General features: G+C 43.8%; 1 protein-coding gene across 1 annotated transcript; it reads left to right on the top strand.

Annotated features, from left to right (window-relative positions):
• The first annotated feature begins 906 nt into the window (after positions 1–906).
• LOC121531566 (sulfide:quinone oxidoreductase, mitochondrial) lies at positions 907–17753 on the top strand. Its single transcript, XM_041836835.2, is given in 11 exon segments — positions 907–1014; positions 5337–5579; positions 9402–9479; positions 9481–9573; positions 9892–9945; positions 13577–13777; positions 14067–14276; positions 14656–14839; positions 16463–16530; positions 16662–16840; positions 17103–17753. Coding segments are annotated over 10 exon segments (1350 nt in total). The 5' UTR covers positions 907–1014; positions 5337–5354; the 3' UTR covers positions 17161–17753.
• The last annotated feature ends 3273 nt before the right edge of the window (positions 17754–21026 follow it).

Genomic DNA, 21026 nt, shown 5'->3' with positions numbered 1-21026 from the left:
TGATGTCACTTCCAGTTGATGATGTCATGTTACAACCTGGTCTCAGAGACAGTCCATTTAGTATGATGTTATATTTGGTATGGAGACCAGGTTGCATATAAGGATAAATTCTCTATTTTTATGGGGGAGATTGGTTGGCTTAACAGGGTTGAGGGTAGACTGAGGTACGCAACTAAATATTGCCATTTTAATCAATAATCATGCATTTATTTGGAAAAAAATACATCCTCAACAAAACAGCACAAATAGATGTTTACATCAATAGCAAAATCTATGGATTATCTGCAAATTGTATTACTCATATCCTAAGTACAAATTCAGTGAAGGCCACAGAGGACATTACAAAATTATTTGTGTCAGTTAAAAACAAGATATTACATTAATTTCATATTTAATATAAGAAAATGTTTCTTACACTTCATTACAGGGGACATTTCAGTTTATATAAAAAAGCTTTTTAAATTAGATTTTGGTGACCCAATACTTAAAATATAATTAAAAAGGTCAGAGGGAATCAAATTATACCGGTTCAATGGAAATACCCAGCTACCTTTTGAACTAGTTTGAGTCTGGGTTTTGTGAAACGAGGCCAATTTGTATTTACTGCAGCCTTAATCTCGTCCCCAGACATTTCCGCCCACTTCCAATGTGCGCCATAGCCTTGGGGCGAGGTTACTGTAGCCAAGACGAGCCTATTTGGCTCTGCAGCGAAAAGTGGTGCGTTTGAAAACTTTTTATTTTCAATGTTACTTTACCTTGAACTTTTTTGAAACCGACAAGATAAAGTGGTATGAAAAGTAATCAGGGGTAAAGGTGGAAGGTGGAAGAATTCGTGTGCAGTACGTTTTAAAACGGTGTGCCATACTGAACGCGACCCAGGTCGTTCTGGATAGGCTGCTGCTGTATTACGTAATCGTTGACACTCTCGAGATCCGTTTTTAATAGAAGTCTGTGGGTAGATCGCCAGCCTGCAAGGATCATATCCCGTTTTCGCAACTTTCTTCTTTAAATGAGGTAGGTTTCTATCTTGACAGAATTGTTGGTGTTTTCAAGACAACTCGGAACATTTTACTACGTTTTTTTTGCGGTGAGCTTTCTTTTAGTTGAGTTTATCTTTCTACAACAAGTTTCCAAGTCCAAGTCGGAAATGTCCTTGAAAGCGGCAATATGAATAGGGCTTCTCTGCATAAATTATAACTTCTGAAAATAGGCTATTGTTGACTTCAAATCACTTTTCTCTACACTATTATTTTTCAACAAAACACATAGATGTAGCCTACTATGACGATCGGCAATGAACTAGGTTGAATAAGTCAAATTGGTCGTGAGACAGCTACGCAGAATGCGACAAGACAATTCCACCCCGGCCAATATAGCCTATAGCCTCAATCCACTATAAGCACGGACCGACGTCGACGTCTTTTGGACCTTTTTTTGGTGCGGTCCAGACCAGCCTTGATTTCAACGTCCACGGACATAGATTTTCAGTCCGGTTTTGGCCGAAATGTATAAATCTATGTTTGGTTCAGATTTGGTCCGGACCGGACCAAATCTGATTGGGGACCGGAGCAAATCTGAACCAACCATAGAGTACGTTTACATGCACGCTAATAATTCGATATCAAACTGATTATGGCATTAGTCATGTAAACATGCACCTTACTCTGCTTATCTTGATTTCAGATGTGTCCATGTAAACATCATTATTAGGGAAATAGTTATTCTTGCAAAGCATGTAAACGTTTTAAACGAACTATTAACCTGACTAAATGTAAACGTATCCACAATAATTGCATTGTTGTATGCATGTAACCGTGCTCAAAGACATGTATGTTTCACAAGTTTGGACAGCACAGTACAGCACAGTACAGGACAGTACAGGGGCCAGTTGCACTAGTTGGGCATAAAAAAAAGTTGGTTTTAAATGTTAGGTCGGCGTAGATACGTCCGACTTTGGGATCAGAGTTTACACCTGTTGCACCAAACAAAAATAAGACTAGTCGTAGCTAAATCCGGCATAAGCAATGGGCTTTCATGAGATTTGATGCTTCATAAGGATGGTTGCTAGGCATCGCAGCCTCCGTTACTAGGCTGTTACCATCCTCATGGCAGTTCTAAACTTTGCGAGGCATGTCCCATCACTTCACAAAGCCCACCACTATGCATGCACGTTTTCTTAACCACAACTGGATGGATCAATCAATAATTACTGTGGGAATAAATATCACTGAATGATGAATATATTGGAATAAAGAAGTCTAACGCCATTGACACACCCGTCGCTATGGGCGAGCCATAGGGGGCCGGGCCCGCACCCAAAAATGCTTGTGCCCCCCACTTGAGGGAATGTATTATTAAATATACGTACTGTAGGCTAATAATAATTGTGCCCTGCCCTCCCATGCATTTCATATGCCCCCCTTAAGACTGATGTCTGGCGACGGGTCTGGCCATTGAAGGCATTTATCAGCGTTATCGCGCTCCTTTGAGACAAGCATGGGGACTTGTCTTGATTATCAATCACTGTTCGATTTCCGTTTGGATATTTGGTTACAATTAGACTGGGAAAATGTTAGCCATTTATTAGTTTTCTAATATCTGATCAGATACATTTATATAACGCTTTAATGTAGCACAAATTCAAGTGTATTCTTTTGCTATTGACTCGCGCATAGGCACCTAGAAAAGCCCGCGGAGGTTGTGAAATATGAACAGGAGACTCACATCCTTTTGAAAATATAGATTGCTATTATTTTCTGCTGTGCATATCATGAAACAAGATAGTCCTAACATACCATAGGCCTGCTCCCTACTAGGTGTAGACTCCATGCCCACACGTAGCTCATAGAGGAAAGAGTACATTACATTACAATACAATAGGGATGTGGCTCAGTTGGTAGAGCATGGCGTTTGCAACGCCAGGGTTGTGGGTTCGATTCCCACGGGGGGCCAGTATGGGAGAAAAAAAAAATGTATGCACTCACTAACTGTAAGTAGCTCTGGATAAGAGCGTCTGCTAAATGACTAAAATCTAAAATCTAGTAGAGTACAGTACAATGCAGTAGAGCATAGTAGAGTAAAGTATAGTTCAGTACAGAAGAGTACAGCACAGTAGAGTATAATGGACTCTAATGTACTGTGCTCTACTGAACTAAATTGCACTATACTCTACTGAATTGTACTCTACTGAATTAATCTCTACTGTACTATACTCTACTGAATTAATCTCTACTGTACTGTGCTCTACTGAACTAAATTGCACTATACTCTACTGAATTGTACTCTACTGAATTAATCTCTACTGTACTGTACTCTACTGAATTAATCTCTACTGTACTATACTCTACTGAATTAATCTCTACTGTACTGTACTCTACTGAATTAATCTCTACTGTACTATACTCTACTGAATTAATCTCTACTGTACTATACTCTACTGAATTAATCTCTACTGTACTATACACTACTGAATTAATCTCTACTGTACTATACACTACTGAATTAATCTCTACTGTACTATACTCTACTGAATTATTCTCTACTGCACTATACTCTACTGAATTAATCTCTACTGTACTGTACACTACTGAATTAATCTCTACTGTACTATACTCTACTGAATTAATCTCTACTGTACTGTACTCTACTGAATACAACACTACTGTACCGTACTCTACAGTACTCTACTCTACTGTGCTCTACTGTACTGTGCTGTTCAAACTTATGATACATACCCTAGACGTCTATGATTCTGGTTCGGACCGACCAAATGTATACTTGTTTGGGGCCGGAGCTCATTTGAATAATACCCATGCTTTGCAAGTGTTTGTTTTTATACTGAACAAAAATATAAACGCAACATGCCACAATTTCAACGATTTTACTGCGTTACAGTTCATATAAGGAAATCAGTCAATTGAAATAAATTGATTAGGCCCTAATCTATGGATTTCACATGACTGGGCAGGAGCACAGCAATGGGTGGGCCTGGGAGGGCCTAGGCCCACCCACTGGGGAGCCAGGCCCAGCCAATCAGAATGAGTTTTTCCCCACAAAAGGGCATTATTACAGACAAAATACTCCTCAGTTTCATCAACTGTCCTGGTGGCTGGCCTCAGACGATCCTGCAGGTGAAGAAGCCAGATGTGGAGGTCCGGTGCTGGCGTGGTTACACGTGGTCTGTGGTTGTGAGGCCGGTTGGATGTACTGCCAAATTCTCTAAAACGACGTTGGAGTCAGCTAATGGTAGAGAAATTAACATTCAATTCTCTGGCAACAGCTATGGTGGACATTCCTGCAGTCAGCATGCCAATTGCACGCTCCCTCAAAACTTGAGACATCTGTGGCATTGTGTTGTGTGACAGAACTCCCCTTTTTAGAGTGGACTTTTATTGTCCCCAGCACAAGGTGCACCTGTGTAATGATCATGCCGTTTAATCAGGCTTCTTGATATGCCACACCTGTCAGGTGGATGGATTATGTTGGCAAAAATGAAATGCTCACTAACAGGGATGTAAACAAATTTGTGCACAAAATCTGAGAGAAATAAGCTTTTTGTGTGTATGGAATATTTCGGGGATCTTTTATTTCAGCTCATGAAACATAGGACCAACACCAACACATGGGACCAACACCAACTCTTATCCAGTCGCTCTGGATAAGAGCGTCAGCTAAATGACTAAAATGTAAATGTAAACTGGTCTGTTGGTTTGTGCTGAACATCATCGTTGCCAGTTTTAAAAGCTTTTGAAGAAGCTAGCATAAGAGATGGAATAATAATAAATATTCTATGTTGCAATCTTCATTTGGCTCGTCTTTCCTATATTAAAGGTACAGTATGTGCAGTTGGAATTTGGCCAATGTCTCTAATGAGCTCTTTTTAACTTTTATTCAGAACCGAAAATTAACCTGTTTTTTTAACGTCCGGAAAAAATACGCATTTTCAACATCCAGAAAATGTACCTGATTTCAACGTCCAGAAAAGTATTTTCAACGTAATTTTGCTTACTAGGAAAGGCCTACTATCAAATCAAATCAAATTTTATTTGTCACATGCGCCAAATACAACATGTGTAGACCTTACTGTGAAATGCTTACTTACAAGCCCTTAACCAACAATGTAGTTTTAAGAAAATAGAGTTAAGAAAATATTTACTAAATAAACTCAAGTAAAAAAAAAAAATATATATATATATAAAGGTGCTTGTTGTTATGTTTGCACACATGCGCCTTCTGCTGTACTGTCCTTTGACTACGACTACACTGCCTGTCAATAATCTGTCACTATCGGCCTATGCAGTCATTGTAACTGAATTCTGACTTTGAATCCATTATAGAGATACATAAGGGAATACATGGCTACAGTGACAGTGGTGCATCGGCAGCCAGCCCTGTGGAGGCAGTGCCATAGGACTGCTGGTATTGGCGTCTGTCATCTCCACACCAGCAGCAGTCACGCCTCCTCCAAAGAGCACTACAAGGTCCTGGTGCTGGGAGGAGGAAGTGGTGGCATCACCATGAGCGCTCGGATGAAGAGGAAGCTAGGGGCGGAACATGTGGCCATAGTGGAACCCAGTGAGGTATTAAAGACAGCTGTTCATTCCCAATAGCGGCGATGCTGGAGTAGCCTACAGTCAATCCAAAGTGCCTTCAGGAAGTATTCATACCCCTTGACATATTCCACATTTTGTTGTGTTACAGCCTGAATTCAAAATGGATTAAATAAACCCTAACCCTAAACACAACATCCCATAATTGCTCATTTATTGAGAAGGAAATATAGAAACATCTCATTTACATACAGTACCAGTCAAAAGTTTGGACACACCTACTCATTCCAGGGTTTTTCTGCATTTTTTTACTATTTTCTACATTGTAGAATAATAGTGAAGACATCAAAACTATGAAATAACAGATATGGAATCATGTAGTAACCCCAAAAAGTGTTAAAGTCTTTCTGGGTAAGTCTCCAAGAACTTTCCACACCTGGATTGGGCAACATTTGCCAATTATTTATTTTCAAAATTCTTCAAGCTCTGCCAAATTGGTTATTGATCATTGCTAGACAACCATTTTCAGGTCTTGCCACAGATTTTCAAGTAGATTTAAGTCAAAACTGTAACTCGGCCACTCAGGAACATTCACTGTCTTCTTGGCAAGCAACTCCAGTGTAGATTTGGACTTGTGTTTTAGGTTATTGTCCTGCTGAAAGGTGAATTCATCTCCCAGTGTCTGGTGGAAAGCAGACTGAACCAGGTTTTGCTCTAGGTTTTTTGCCTGTGCTTAGCTCCATTCCGTTTGTTTTATGTCTTGAAAAACTCCCCAGTCCTTAACGATTACAAGCATACCCATAACATGATGCAGCCACCACTATGCTTGAAAATATGGAGAAGGGTACTCAGTAATGTGTTGTATTGGATTTGCCCCAAACATAACAATTTAAAGTCAGTTGCTTTGCCACATTTTTTGCAGTTTTACTTTAGTGCCTTATTGCAAACAGGATGCATGTTTTGGGATAGTTTTATTCTGTACAGGCTTCCTTCTTTTCACTCTGTCATTTAGGTTAGTATTGTGGAGTAACTACAATGTTGTTGATCCATCCTCAGTTTTCTCCTATCACAGCCATTAAACTCTGTAACTGTTTTAAAGTCACCATTAGCCTCATGGTGAAATCCCTGAGCGGTTTCCTTCCTCTCCGGCAACTGAGTTAGGAAGGACGCCTGTATCTTCGTAGTGACTGGGTGTATTGATACACCATCCAAAGTGTAATTAATAACTTCACCATGCTCAAAGGGATATTACCTGTAACACTCTGGCTCCGGGACTTTGGTATTTGAGCCAGGGTGTATTGTGTTTTGTTGGGTTTTGGGTGATTTTCTATGTTTGCATTTCTGTCACGTTTATTTCTAGGTTTGGTCATTGACTCCCAATCGGAGGTAACGAGTGTCAGCTGTCGGCTCGTTATCTCTGATTGGGAGCCATATTTATACTGCATGTTTTCCTGTGGGCATTGTGGGTTATTGTTCCTGTTTAGTCTTTGTTACTATTTGGACTTCACTTTCGTCGCTTTGATTTGTTGTTTTGTCGTGCTTTAACTTAATAAAGTACCATGTTCGTTTCACACGCTGCGCCTTGGTCTCCTTCACTCCTCGACGATCGTGACAGAATAACCCACCATCAAAGGACCAAGCAGCGCGTCCAGGAGCAACGGCATCAGCAGGACCATCATCGTCGGAAGGACGAGAGGCAACCCCAAAAAAATTTTGGGGGGGGGCACATGGCTTGGGCGACGGAGCAGCAGGAGGCTGCCACAAGGCAGAGTCAGAGGGCTGCCAGGTTAAGGGGGCTGACGGAGGCAGAGAAGGGACGGATTCAGTGGGCTACCAGGTCAAGGGGGCTACTGGGTAAAGCAGGGAAGGAAAGTGTTGAGGCACGGCGTGAGGTACTGGGGTGTGTAACCAGTTCGGTCCGGCCCGTTCCTAGTCCCGAGGTGCAGCCAGTAGTGTGTGTTCCCCGTACGGTACGGCCTGTTCCGGTCCCTCGCACTAAGTGTACGGTGCGCGTCGCCAGCCCGGTTCGACCTGATCCTGCCACCCGCACCAAGTGTACGGTGCGCGTCGCCAGCCCAGCCCGGCCTGTTCCGGCCACTCGCACCAGGGATACGGTGCGCGTCGCCAGCCCGGCCCGGCCTGTTCCTACTCCACGCACCAGGGATACGGTGCGCTTCGCCAGCACGGCCCGGCCTGTTCCGGCCTCTCGCACCAGAGATACGGTGCGCGTCGCCAGCCCAGCCCGGCCTGTTCCCGCTCTCCGCACTAGGCTTAATGTGAGTCCCCAGGGTCCAGCATGCCCTGTTCCGGCTCTCCGCACTAGCCCTTATGTGCGTTCCCAGGGTCCAGCATGCCCTGTTGCTTCTCCCCGCACTAGCCCTGAGATGCGTGTCCTCAGCCCGGTACCTCCTGTTCCGGCACCACGCACCAGGCCTACGATGCGCCTCAGACGGCCAGAGTCTGCCGTCTGCCCAACGGGGCCTGAACTGTCCGTCTGCCCAACGCCGTCTGAACTGCCCGTCTGCCCAACGGCGCCTGAACTGCCCGTCTGCCCAACGCCGTCTGAACTGTCCGTCTGCCAAGCGCCGCAGGAACTGCCCGTCTGTATTGAGCCTTCCGCCAGACAGGATCAGCCAGAGCCTTCTGCCAGACAGGATCAGCCAGAGCCTTCTGCCAGACAGGATCAGCCAGAGCCTTCCGCCAGACAGGATCAGCCAGAGCCTTCCGCCAGACAGGATCAGCCAGAGCCTTCCGCCAGACAGGATCAGCCAGAGCCTTCCGCCAGCCAGGATCCGCCAGAGCCAGCCAGCCAGGATCCGCCCCTTAGTCAGGTACTGTCCCTTAGCCCGGTGCTGCCCCTTAGCCCGGTGCTGCCCCTTAGCCCGGTGCTGCCCCTTATCCCGGTACTGTCCCTTAGTCCGGTGCTGCCCCTTAGTCCGGTGCCGCCCCTTAATCCAGTGGGGTTTAATTGGGGGGTGGTCATGTGGAGGAGGCTAGGGAAGCGGGTGGTGACTAAGGTGGGGTGGGGACCACGACCAGGGCCAGAACCGCCACCGTGGACAGACGCCCACCCAGACCCTCCCCGAGACTGTATGCTGGTGTGCCCGGAGTGCGCACCTTTAGGGGGGGGTACTGTAACACTCTGGCTCCGGGACTTTGGTATTTGAGCCAGGGTGTATTGTGTTTTGTTGGGTTTTGGGTGATTTTCTATGTTTGCATTTCTGTCACGTTTATTTCTAGGTTTGGTCATTGACTCCCAATCGGAGGTAACGAGTGTCAGCTGTCGGCTCGTTATCTCTGATTGGGAGCCATATTTATACTGCATGTTTTCCTGTGGGCATTGTGGGTTATTGTTCCTGTTTAGTCTTTGTTACTATTTGGACTTCACTTTCGTCGCTTTGATTTGTTGTTTTGTCGTGCTTTAACTTAATAAAGTACCATGTTCGTTTCACACGCTGCGCCTTGGTCTCCTTCACTCCTCGACGATCGTGACATTACCGTAACGAAGGGGTTGAATACTTATTGACTCATGACATTTCAGCTTGTCATTTGTAATGAATTAGTTAAAAAAAAATCAAAACATAATTCCACTTTGACATTATTATGTGACACAAAAAAAATCTCTATTTAAACAATTTAAAATGAAGGCTGTAACACAACAAAATGTGGAAAAAGTGAATGGTGTGAATAATTTCTGTAGTCCACTACTTGACCAGGGCCCATAGTGCATTCTTATAGGGAATAGGGTTGCCATTTGGGACGTCCCCAGGCTATTGGGGATGAACCTGTAGCCCCGTGTCTGGTGCATTGGGACTACATATTGAGCAGAATTCTTCCTCTGTGGTTTTATAGATGCACTACTATCAGCCCATCTGGACATTGGTTGGTGCTGGGGCTAAAGACGTGGCCTCTTCCGGTCGCCCTACTGCCGAGCGTCGTGCCGTCTGGAGTCAAGTGGGTTAGATCCAGGGTTCAGGAGGTCAACCCAGACACAAACACTGTGCGCACAGACAACGGCATGGAGGTAGGTAGGGCTTTTTTTTTTTTAAACGTTCCTATCGTTTATTTCATTTAATACGTGTTGATTGTATTGATCAAACGTAATTATTGGGCTTGGTATCAACGCGAGCAAGGCAAAGGTCTATAATCGAATCTATTTTGCCCACCTTTCCTGGCAACATCAGATGCTATAGAGATCCTCTTGATATGAAACGGGTCTTGATATGCAACTATCCAAATGTCAATTAAATCAATTCAGCTTTACATGTCCCATGCAAGGAAGTAGGCGTACAATAATTGACTGAAACGTACTGACTGAAACGTATTGTCTTCCCTGTAACAGATCTCCTACGAATATCTGATAGTGGCACTAGGTCTACAGCTACACTATGAGAAGGTAATGATGCAATAGAATGTTTCTTTCACTTCCTAAATATTGTTTCAACATAAGATTTACCGTATATAGTGTAGCAACCCGCTTGGACAGTTACAGTTGAAGTCGGAAGTTTACACACACTCAGGTTGGAGTCATTAAAACTTTTTTTTCAACCACTCCACACATTTCTTGGTTAACAAACTATAATTTTGGCAAGTCGGTTAGGACATCTACTTTGTGCATGACACAAGTAATTTTTCCAACAATTGTTTACAGACAGATTATTTCACTTATAATTCACTGTATCACAATTCCAGCGGGTCAGAAGTTTACATACACTAAGTTGACTGTGCCTTTGAACAGCTTGGAAAATTCCAGAAAATGATGTCATGGCTTTAGAAGCTTCTGATAGGCTAATTGACATAATTTGAGGACCATGCAGGACATTCTGTCTCCTAGAGATGAACGTACTTTGGTGCGAAAAGTGCAAATAAATCCCAGAACAACAGCAAAGGACCTTGTGAAGATGCTGGAGGAAACAGGTACAAAAGTATCTATATCCACAGTAAAACGAGTCCTATATCGACATAACCTGAAAGGCCGCTCAGCAAGGAAGAAGCCACTGCTCCAAAACCGCCATAAAAAAGCCAGACTACGGTTTTCAACTGCACATGGAGACAAAGATCGTACTTTTTGGAGAAATGTCCTCTGGTCTGATGAAACAAAAAAATAACTGTTTGGCCATAATGACCATTGATATGTTTGGAGGAAAAAGGGGGTACTTGCAAGCCGAAGAACACCACCCCAACTGTGAAGCACGGGGGTGGCAGCATCATGCTGTGGGGGTGCTTTGCTGCAGGAGGGACTTGTGCACTTCACAAAATAGATGGCATCATGAGGAAGGAAAATTATGTGGATATATTGAAGCAACATCTCAAGACATCAGTCAGGAAGTTAAAGCTTGGTCACAAATGGGTCTTCCAAATGGACAATGACCCCAAGCATACTTCCAAAGTTGTGGCAAAATGGCTTAAGGACAACAAAGTCAAGGTATTGGAGTGGCCATCACAAAGCCCTGACCTCAATCCTGTAGAACATTTGTGGGCAGAACTGAAAAAGCGTGTGCGAGCAAGGAGGCCTACAATCCTGACTCAGTTACACCAGCTCTGTCAGGAGGAATGGGTCAAAATTCACCAAACTTATTGTGGGAAGCTTGTGGAAGACTACCTGAAACGTTTGACCCAAGTTAAACAATTTAAAGGCAATGCTACCAAATACTAATTGAGTGTATGTAAACTTCTGACCCACTGGGAATGTGATAAAATAAAAAAAGCTGAAATAAATCATTCTCTCTACTATTATTCTTGTCACGCCCTGACTCTGGGGACTCTTATTTGTTGAGTCAGGGTGTGTATTTTCTATGTGGTGTAGGTCTATGTTATAAGTCTAGTATGTCTAGATCTATGTTGGCCGGTGTGGTTCCCAATCAGAGGCAGCTGTCGCTCGTTGTCTCTGATTGGGGACCATACTTAGGCAGCCTATTGGCACTAGTGGGTTGTGGGACCTTGTTCTGTATAAGGTTTGTTGTGTTACCTTAGGACTTTGCGTGTCGTTAGTTTATTGTTTTATCGTGTGTTTATTCGTTATAATAAACATGTATGCATATCACGCTGCGCCTTGGTCCGACCCGTCATTGAACGAACGTGACAGAAGATCCCACCAAACGAGGACCAAGCAGCGTGCCCAAGCGGAGTGAAGGGCCATGTCACAGGTGGGGCAAGTTGTGGTCATGGGAAGAGATATTTGCGGGGAAAGGACCATGGGCTAAGGTAGATGCCCAGGCAGGAGAGGAGCAACGGCAACACGGAGGAGGCCGGTCAAGGAGGAAGCCCGAGAGGCAGCCCCAACAAAAAAAATTGGGGGGTCACACGGGGGTGGTTGGCGGAGCCTAGGGTTAGAGCAGAGCCAACTCCCCGTACTCACGCGAGAAGGCGTATGACTGGGCAAGCTCTGTGTTATGCGGAGCTACGTACTGTGTCGCCAGTGCGCCGGCACAGTCCTGTACGTCCTGTGCTTGCACCACGCACGTGTAGTGCGAAAGTGGGCATCCAGCCAGGACGGGTTGTGCCGGCTCACCGCTCCTGGTCTCCAGTACGCCTCCTCGGTCCCGCATATCCTGCGCCAGTTCTACGAACTGTATCGCCAGTGCGCGTGCACAACCCAGTGCGTCCTGTGCCAGCGCCACGCACGTGTAGTGCGAAAGTGGGCATCCAGCCAGGATGGGTTGTGCCAGCTCTCCGCTCCAGACCTCCAGTCCGCCTTCGCAGTCCGGTCCTGCCCGTTCCTGCTCCTCGCACCAAGCCAGTGGTGCGCGTCGCCAGCCCGGCCCGGCCCGTTCCTGCTCCTCGCACCAAGCCAGTGGTGCGCGTTGCCAGCCCGGCCCGGCCTGTTCCTGCCCCTCGCACCAAGCCAGTGGTGCGCGTCGCCAGTCCGGTCCGGCCTGTTCCTGCCCCTCGCACCAAGCCAGTGGTGCGCGTCGCCAGCCCGGCCCGGCCTGTTCCTGCCCCTCGCACCAAGCCAGTGGTGCGCGTCGCCAGCCCGGCCTGTTCCTGCCCCTCGCACCAAGCCAGTGGTGCGCGTCGCCGGCCCGGCCTGTTCCTGCTTCTAGCACCAAGCCAGTGGTGCGCGTCGCCGGCCCGGCCTGTTCCTGCTCCTCGCACTAAGCCAGTGGTGCATGTTCCTAGTCCGGTTCGGCCCGTGCCTGCTCCTCGCACCAGACCAGTGGTGAATGTGTCCAGTCCGGCACGGCCGAGGTCCAGACCAGACCAGGGGCGCAACAGGGAGGCGGAGAATAGGTGGTTGTCACGCCCGGAGCCGGATCCGCCTCCGAGGCAGAATGCCCACCCGGCCCCTACCCTATTAAGTAAAGGTTGTGCGGTCGGAGTCCGCACCTTTGGGGGGGTACTGTCACGCCCTGACTCTGGGGACTCTTATTTGTTGAGTCAGGGTGTGTATTTTCTATGTGGTGTAGGTCTATGTTATAAGTCTAGTATGTCTAGATCTATGTTGGCCGGTGTGGTTCCCAATCAGAGGCAGCTGTCGCTCGTTGTCTCTGATTGGGGACCATACTTAGGCAGCCTATTGGCACTAGTGGGTTGTGGGATCTTGTTCTGTATAAGGTTTGTTGTGTTACCTTAGGACTTCACGTGTCGTTAGTGTATTGTTTTGTTGTGTGTTTATTCGTGTAAATAAACATGTTTGCATATCACGCTGCGCCTTGGTCTGACCCGTCCGTCAACGATCGTGACAATTCTGACATTTCACATTCTTAAAATAAAGTGGTGATCCTTAAATGTATTTGGCTAAGGTGTATGTAAACATCCGACTTCAACTGTACGTGTTCTGATGTTCTGATGTTGTGTTGTTGTGTGGTTATCAGGGCACGTTTATCAGTTAGTTATTATCAGTTCATTATTTGGACTACGGCCAAACAGCAGCCTGTGTGATTTCTGGTTAATAAACCGTTCAATTAGAGAATTAGTTCCTCTGTTGCAGACGTTCTTTTATTTATGGAATATCGAGGTTGTTACAATTGTATGCGTCAGTCTCTGCCACTGATACCATCTTTTGGTCTCTCACAATGACTTTCTAGATCAAGGGCCTGCCTGAGATTAAAGATTGGGTGAAATTTAAGATTGGTTCAAACTACTCTGTGAAAACCGTGGAGAAGACTTGGAGTGCACTGCAGAACTTCAAGGAGGGAAATGCTATATTCTCTTTCCCCAACACTCCGGTGAAGTGTGCAGGAGCACCACAGAAGATCATGTACCTGACCGATGCTTATCTCAGAAAGGTATTATAATACTAATGATCCAAAATGCATCAGATAAAAACTTTATAAACAGGTATTATGATGAATCTCCATTTTGGTCGAAAGTATTCTCTGGGTCATGTTCATTAGTGCACACTTTAGCAAAACATTTTGCGACGGAAGTGTTTCTTATTGGACATGTTCAGATAATATCGTCCTGTTCAAAGTGTTTTCTTCCATTTCGTACCTACTGAACACGACCCAGCTTTCATCTGTGTGATATCCGTTCTCAAAAACATAATGGGTTATTCTGATCTGATCCCTCTCGAAGACAGGAAAAAGGGCTACGGCCAACGTCGTGTACAACACATCACTGCCAGTGCTGTTTGGGATCAAGAAATATGCAGATGCATTGTGGGAGATAGTGAAGAATCGCGACATCCAGGTGAATCTCAGACACAACCTCATCGAGGTCCGGGCCGACAGGCAGGAGGCCGTGTTTGAAAACCTCGACAATCCCGGAGAAATCGAAGTGTTTGAGGTAAGTTCCAGGTAGCCTGGTCCCAGATCTGCTTGTGCTGTGTTGCCAACTCCTATGCCTATGGTCATTATCATGTATCACAACGACCGTAGGAGTTAGCAAGACAACACAGACATATCTGGGACCAGGCTAAGTTCCAGGCAGCTATGATGTAGAAATGGAGAACACAGAATGGTAGTTCAGAGGGGTTCGTTTACACTTCTGCAACAGATTAATCTAAGATGACGTAGAAGCCTGATGCTAAGAAACAAACATTCCAGAATTATTCATAGCTATCAGAGCGTTCACTGGGAAACAACAACATGGTCGTAGTTGTATGATTTCATTTGTTTGTGCTCATTTTCAGTCAATGAATCAAGCTCGTCTTTCTTTCCGTCAGTATGAGATGCTTCATGTCACTCCTCCAATGGGACCCAACCCGGTGGTTAAAGGATCCTCATTGGCTGATGAAGGTGGCTGGCTGGACGTCGACAAAGACACCCTTCAACATAACAGGTATCCCAATGTGTTTGGGATCGGAGACTGCACCAACCTGCCGACAGCCAAAACAGCTGCTGCGGTGGGTAAGTAGTTTCAGTTCTTCTATTTTTCCACTACAAAAAATAACAGTGCTACCACAACAAAACACCATGTTAGGGGAAACGACTCTTGCAAAACTTTTGTTATGGTATTTGCCTGCCCACTTGCAAGGTTGAAAACCTGTACCTACAGTCAGGTCCATAATGATTGGCACCCTTGATAAAGATGACCAAAAAAGACTGTATAAAAGAGATAATACAAATACTGAGCGATATTGTATGCAAAAAAAATTGGGGAATTATATTATTTTATACTAATAGTTGCTCAGAGAAAGCCCCTCTGTTTTACTCCAGCAGCCTCCCCTTGCGATGGTAACGACTCTGAGCCTTTTTCTAAAATGTTTTATGAGATTGGAGAACACGTTGGTAGGGATCTTAGACCGTTCCTCCATACAGAATCCTTCCAGATCCTTGATATCCTTTGTCTGCTCATATGGACTGCCCTCTTCAATTCAAACCACAGGTTTTCAATGGGGTTCAAGTCCAAAGACTGAGATGGCCATTGCAAAATGTTGGATTTCAATTAACAATTTCTTTGTTGATTTTGATTAATGCTTGGGGTTATTGTCTTGCTGGAAGATCCACTTGCAGCCTAGTGACAGCCTCCTGGCAGAGGCAACCAGGTCTTTGGCTAAAATGTCCTGGTACTTGGTAAAGTTCATGATGCCGTTGACCTTAACAAGGGCCCCAGAAGCAGTGGAAGCAAAATAGGATATCAAGTTTCTGGAAGAAAATATATATATATTTCTATGGGCAGAAGCACTGTTTATGACACAAACTGTTCACACCCCTATTGTTGGTGGAGAGAGTTTTGTCACGCTAAAGCTTATTTCCTGCAATTCTACACATTTTGTCATGGGGTGCAAAGAAAATATTGCAGTTTTAAAGCTAATTTTCTTGCAATTCTATACATTTTGCCATGTCTAATGTGTATGCATGTGATATTTGAGTGACAAAAAAATTACAACAATATCTATGGGCTAAAAAACCTTAATAAAAAAACATTAGCTGACATGGGCTAGTTGATCTGGACATTTCTGACAAGTTATAAATACCGTAGCTCTCTAAGGTCTGCAATGACTAACATGACAAGAGGAACTGGTGATGTACGACCCAATTTTGAAATTGCACCTTGTGCATTCTGCTATTACAACTTTCAAGAATAGGTTTGAAGCCGGACTGAGTTCCTTAAAATAAATCTACAGTTTGGGAACCACTGGTCTAAGATCCCGCCGAAAGTGTTCTTCAATCTCATAGAATATTTTAGAAAAAGGCTCAGTGTTGTTATCCTCACAAGGGGAGGGTGCTAGAGTATTGACAACAGGGGCGCCAATCATTTTTACCCCCATCTTTTTTTTTTGATTTTTTGTACTACTTGTTAAACAAAATCTATTTCTCTGAGCAAGTGTATTGGTATAAAATAATTTAATTTCAATATTTTTTTAGCATACAATATAGCTCACTATTCGAATTATTTATTTTATACAGTCATTTTTTGCTCATCTCTATCAAGGGTGCTAATAATGATGGACCTGACTACATGTAGTATATTTTCTATTGAGCGTGGGGAAGAGCATAAGAATGTGACATGGTGTATTTTATTTCCAGCTGCCCAGTCTAGTATTCTGGACAGAACAATTTCAAAAGTCTTAAAGAATGAAAAGCCGGATAGGAAGGTATGTTACCTAACCTAACACTAATTCAACTAAACCTAACCTCTTTTTTTAAACAATTACAAATACGTTGCGTATTTAGTTTTTTTCATAATCTACAAGATAATACGTTGCTGCTATACTTGTGTTTACAGTATGACGGCTACACGTCCTGCCCTTTGGTGACGAGCTACAGTACAGTCATTCTGGCTGAGTTTGACTATAATGGGCAGCCATTGGAGACGTTCCCCATTGACCAAAGCAAGGAGAGAAGGACCATGTACCACATGAAAGCTGACGTGATGCCTCATCTGTACTGGCATGGTCTCCTCAAGTAAGTACCTGTCAAAGAGAATTCCTGGGTTGTGTTCATTAGGCACCAAAATGGAAAAACACTGACTGAAACAGGGAGCGATTAACCAATAAGATACCCTTATTTTCATTTTCTGTTGCAAAACGTTTTCAAATGTTTTCTGTTGTGTGCCCTAATAAACACAACCCTTTTATGTAGACTAAAGTGGCAGGAAGTAAACATTAAATTGATCTTTTTGGCGGGTAATAATAGTCTTAAATGTAAATCTGATCTTTTTCCAAAGGGGATTCTGGGGTGGACCAGGACCATACAGGAAAATCATGCACCTTGGGATGAAATAAACGTTATAACCAATTCAGATGTGCTGTTCCAGACTGCTACAATGTAATCATTACAATAACCATGATCATTTCATAATACAATTAAGCAAGTCATTGACAATCAATTGAAATCTCAAAATACATCCATGACAGAAGTAATATTGCAACATTCCATGACGTACTATATTGTTCAAAGTGCCACCAGGCAGGATTTGTTTCACATACAGGCTATAGGCCTATATTAAAAAATGTCAAAATCTGATAATGGAATGTATATTGAATGTCTTATAAATGGGATTTACAGAGATTCTCACAACACATAAGGATAGTAAGGGGAGAATGTACCAGCTTTATATTTCAATGCATTGAAATACTAATTTCCCAAAGCAATCATTAGATCTCTACAGCTAATGGAACAATCAGCATCACATCAATAGGCTTCTAATGGGAAAAATCAGCATCACATCAATAAGCTTCTAATGGGAAAAATCAGCATCACATCAATAAGCTTCTATTACACATGATTGTCCTGCTGTCATTTCTGAAATAAATCATAAAGAATATGTGCTATATTATAAAGTTGTGTAATTTCAATAAATAACAAATATGTCATATTTTGACCTTGCGTTTCTTCCAGTGTTCTATTTTGCTGATAACCTACTCTTTAGGGCTGCTCCTACGCCTCTTGTTGTTGGACAAATACTGTAGTATGACATCCTCCTCTGATTACAATGACAATACTATACAAGGCATCCACACCTACCAGTACTCTGCTTAGTAGACTCATTTATTTTTTATTTTTTTATTTTTTCACCTTTATTTAAACAGGTAAGCCAGTTGAGAACAAGTTCTCATTTACAACTGCGACCTGGCCAAGATAAAGCAAAGCAGTGCGATTTAAAAACAACAACACAGAGTTACATATGGGGTAAAACAAAACATAAAGTCAAAAATACAACAGAAAATAGAAAATCTATATACAGTGTGTGCAAATGTAGCAAGTTATGGAGGTAAGGCAATAAATAGGCCATAGTGCAAAATAATTACAATTAGTATTAACACTGGAATGATAGATGTGCAAGAGATGATGTGCAAATAGAGATACTGGGGTGCAAATGAGCAAAATAAATAACAATATGGGGATGAGGTAGTTGGGTGGGGTAATTTCAGATGGGCTGTGTACAGGTGCAGTGATCGGTAAGGTGCTCTGACAACTGATGCTTAAAGTTAGTGAGGGAGATAAGAGTCTCCAGCTTCAGAGATTTTTGCAGTTTGTTCCAGTCATTGGCAGCAGAGAACTGGAAGGAATGGCGTCCAAAGGAGGTGTTGGCTTTGGGGATGACCAGTGAGATATACCTGCTGGAGCGCATACTACGGGTGGGTGTTGCTATGGTGACCTATGAGCTAAGATAAAGAAGGGATTTGCCTAGCAGTGATTTATAGTTGGCCTGGAGCCAGTGGGTTTGGCGACGAATATGTAGTGAGGACCAGCCAACAAGAGCGTACAGGTCACAGTGGTGGGTAGTATATGGGGCTTTGGTGACAAAACGGATGGCATTGTGATAGACAACATCCAATTTGCTGAGTAGAGTGTTGGAGACTATTTTGTAAATGACATCGCCGAAGTCAAGGATCGGTAGGATATTCAGTTTTACGAGGGCATGTTTGGCAGCATGAGTGGCGCAGTGGTCTAAGGCACTGCATCACAGTGCTAGCTGTGCCACTAGAGATCCTGGTTCGAATCCAGGCTCTGTCGTAGCCGGCCGTGACCGGGAGACCCATGGGGCGCACCAGGGTAGGGGAGGGAATGGCCAGCAGGGAGGTAGCTCAGTTGGTAGAGTATGGCGTTTGCAACGCCAGGGTTGTGGGTTCGATTCCCACGGGGGGCCAGTATAAAAAATGATGTATGCACTCACTAAGGAGGTGTTTTTTTGCGAAATAGGAAGCCAATTCTGGATTTAACTTTGGATTGGAGATGCTTAATGTGAGTCTGGAAGGAGAGTTTACAGTCTAACCAGACACCTAGGTATTTGTAGTTGTCCACATACTCTAGGTCAGACCCGTTGAGAGTAGTGATTCTGGGCGGGTGCCAGCAGCGTTCGATTGAAGACCATTCATTTAGTTTGACTTGTGTTTAAGAGCAGTTGGAAGCTACGGAAGGAGTGTTGTATGGCATTGAAGCTCGTTTGGAGGTTTGTTAACACAGTGTCCAATGAAGGGCCAGATGTATAGAGGTGGATCTGAGAATCACCAGCAGCAAGAGCGACATCATTGATATTCACGGAGAAAAGAGTCGGCCCAAGAAATGAACCCTATGGCACCCCCATAGAGACTGCCATAGGTCCAGACAACAGGCCCTCCGATTTGACACATTGAACTCTATCTGAGAAGTAGTTGGTGAACCAGGCGAGGCAGTCATTGGAGAAACCAAGGCTTGGTTTCCTAACCAAGTGGACATTTACCACATACAACTGGGAAGAATCCACATGAACGGCCCTCCAACTGGAAGTGGGAAACTCCTCTATCATCCTGAGCTCCCACTACTCCCACATGCTGACCTCTGACCTCACCTACTAAGGAAATGACCTATATAACAGCAATGCAACAACAAAACATTATTTATAAAAAGCAATCTATTGGTTTTTTTTAACACTGTAATTTATTTACAAGCATGATAGCTGAAGTTTTAGTTTATGGTTCACGCAGCTTGTTGGCCATTAGCCAATCTGCGTTTTTTCAACGAGTTCAAAGCACATGAATGCATCCAACTGGTATTTACAGCTTCACAACTGGTAAATCCCCACCTCCTACTACTTGGTTATGAAAGAAGGATATGGCTGCATTGACACAGGCAGCCAAAGTCTGATATTCTTTCCACGAATTAGTATTTTGACCATTCACATCAGATTTTTCACATGAGATCTTTTTCAGAGCTGATTGGTCAAAATACCAATTGAGTGAGAAAAAAATATCAGAATTGGGCCGCCTGTGTTGACACAGCCAATGACTAAGGAAAAATGTGATCAGATTTTGCTTTCCAAAATCATTTTTTGAAAACTGCTGGACTGTTTTGGAGACACCTTTCCTACCAGTATAATTCTGGCTACCTTAGGTGCGCCTGCACAGGTCAAATGTATGAATTATCCAAGGTTTCTGACAAGGTAGGTTTCTTCTTACAGTGGGTGCACTCGCTTTACTCCAGTGCAGCCACATGTGCTCTGTATCGAAACAGATATGAGAAAAAATAATATATTTCTTACCAACTGATTTACTGCATACCTATGATGTTATTCAGTGGTTGCTTTCAGCTGTTTTTGCAATGGTGGGCATGGTGGTACACTGTAAATTCATTGCATATACTGTAATCCACTTGCCAGAAGATACTTATCCTACAATTACGCTTGTTTACACTAAGCTGCACTGGGGTACTAATCATTACATTAAGACACCATTGAGCTGGAGCGAGATATGGGTCGGAAAACATACCTCAATGTAGGGATGGGATATGCCACTGTACTTAATGTTACCTTTATCCACACTGCTCCATTGAGAATATTTGAAATACTGCTTGTTTTTCTGGAAAAACTACCCTTCCTGGCAGTAGCCACAGCAGCCATTATGGAATGGCATGACACATTGAACAACAAAGGAGCTGATTGGCTGACACTGCCATTACAAAGTGGCTGCAGTGGCTACTGCTAGCAAGCGTGAGGTGGAAAAGAGAAGTTTTACGGGAAAACTATAAGTATTTCAATCTTCTCGATGTATCAGTGTGGATAAAGGTCAAATTTAGATTACAGTGGCATATCCCATCCCTGTATTGAGGCATGTTTTCTGATATCTCAGTGCTGGCTCCATGGTGTCTTAATATAACCCTGATTGCGTTC

The sequence above is a fragment of the Coregonus clupeaformis genome, chromosome 19, assembly GCF_020615455.1.
Source record: "Coregonus clupeaformis isolate EN_2021a chromosome 19, ASM2061545v1, whole genome shotgun sequence".
NCBI classification, from domain to species: Eukaryota; Metazoa; Chordata; class Actinopteri; order Salmoniformes; family Salmonidae; genus Coregonus; species Coregonus clupeaformis.
The sequence above is the reverse complement of the archived record's forward strand: the minus strand, read 5'-3'. Positions and strand labels throughout refer to the sequence as shown.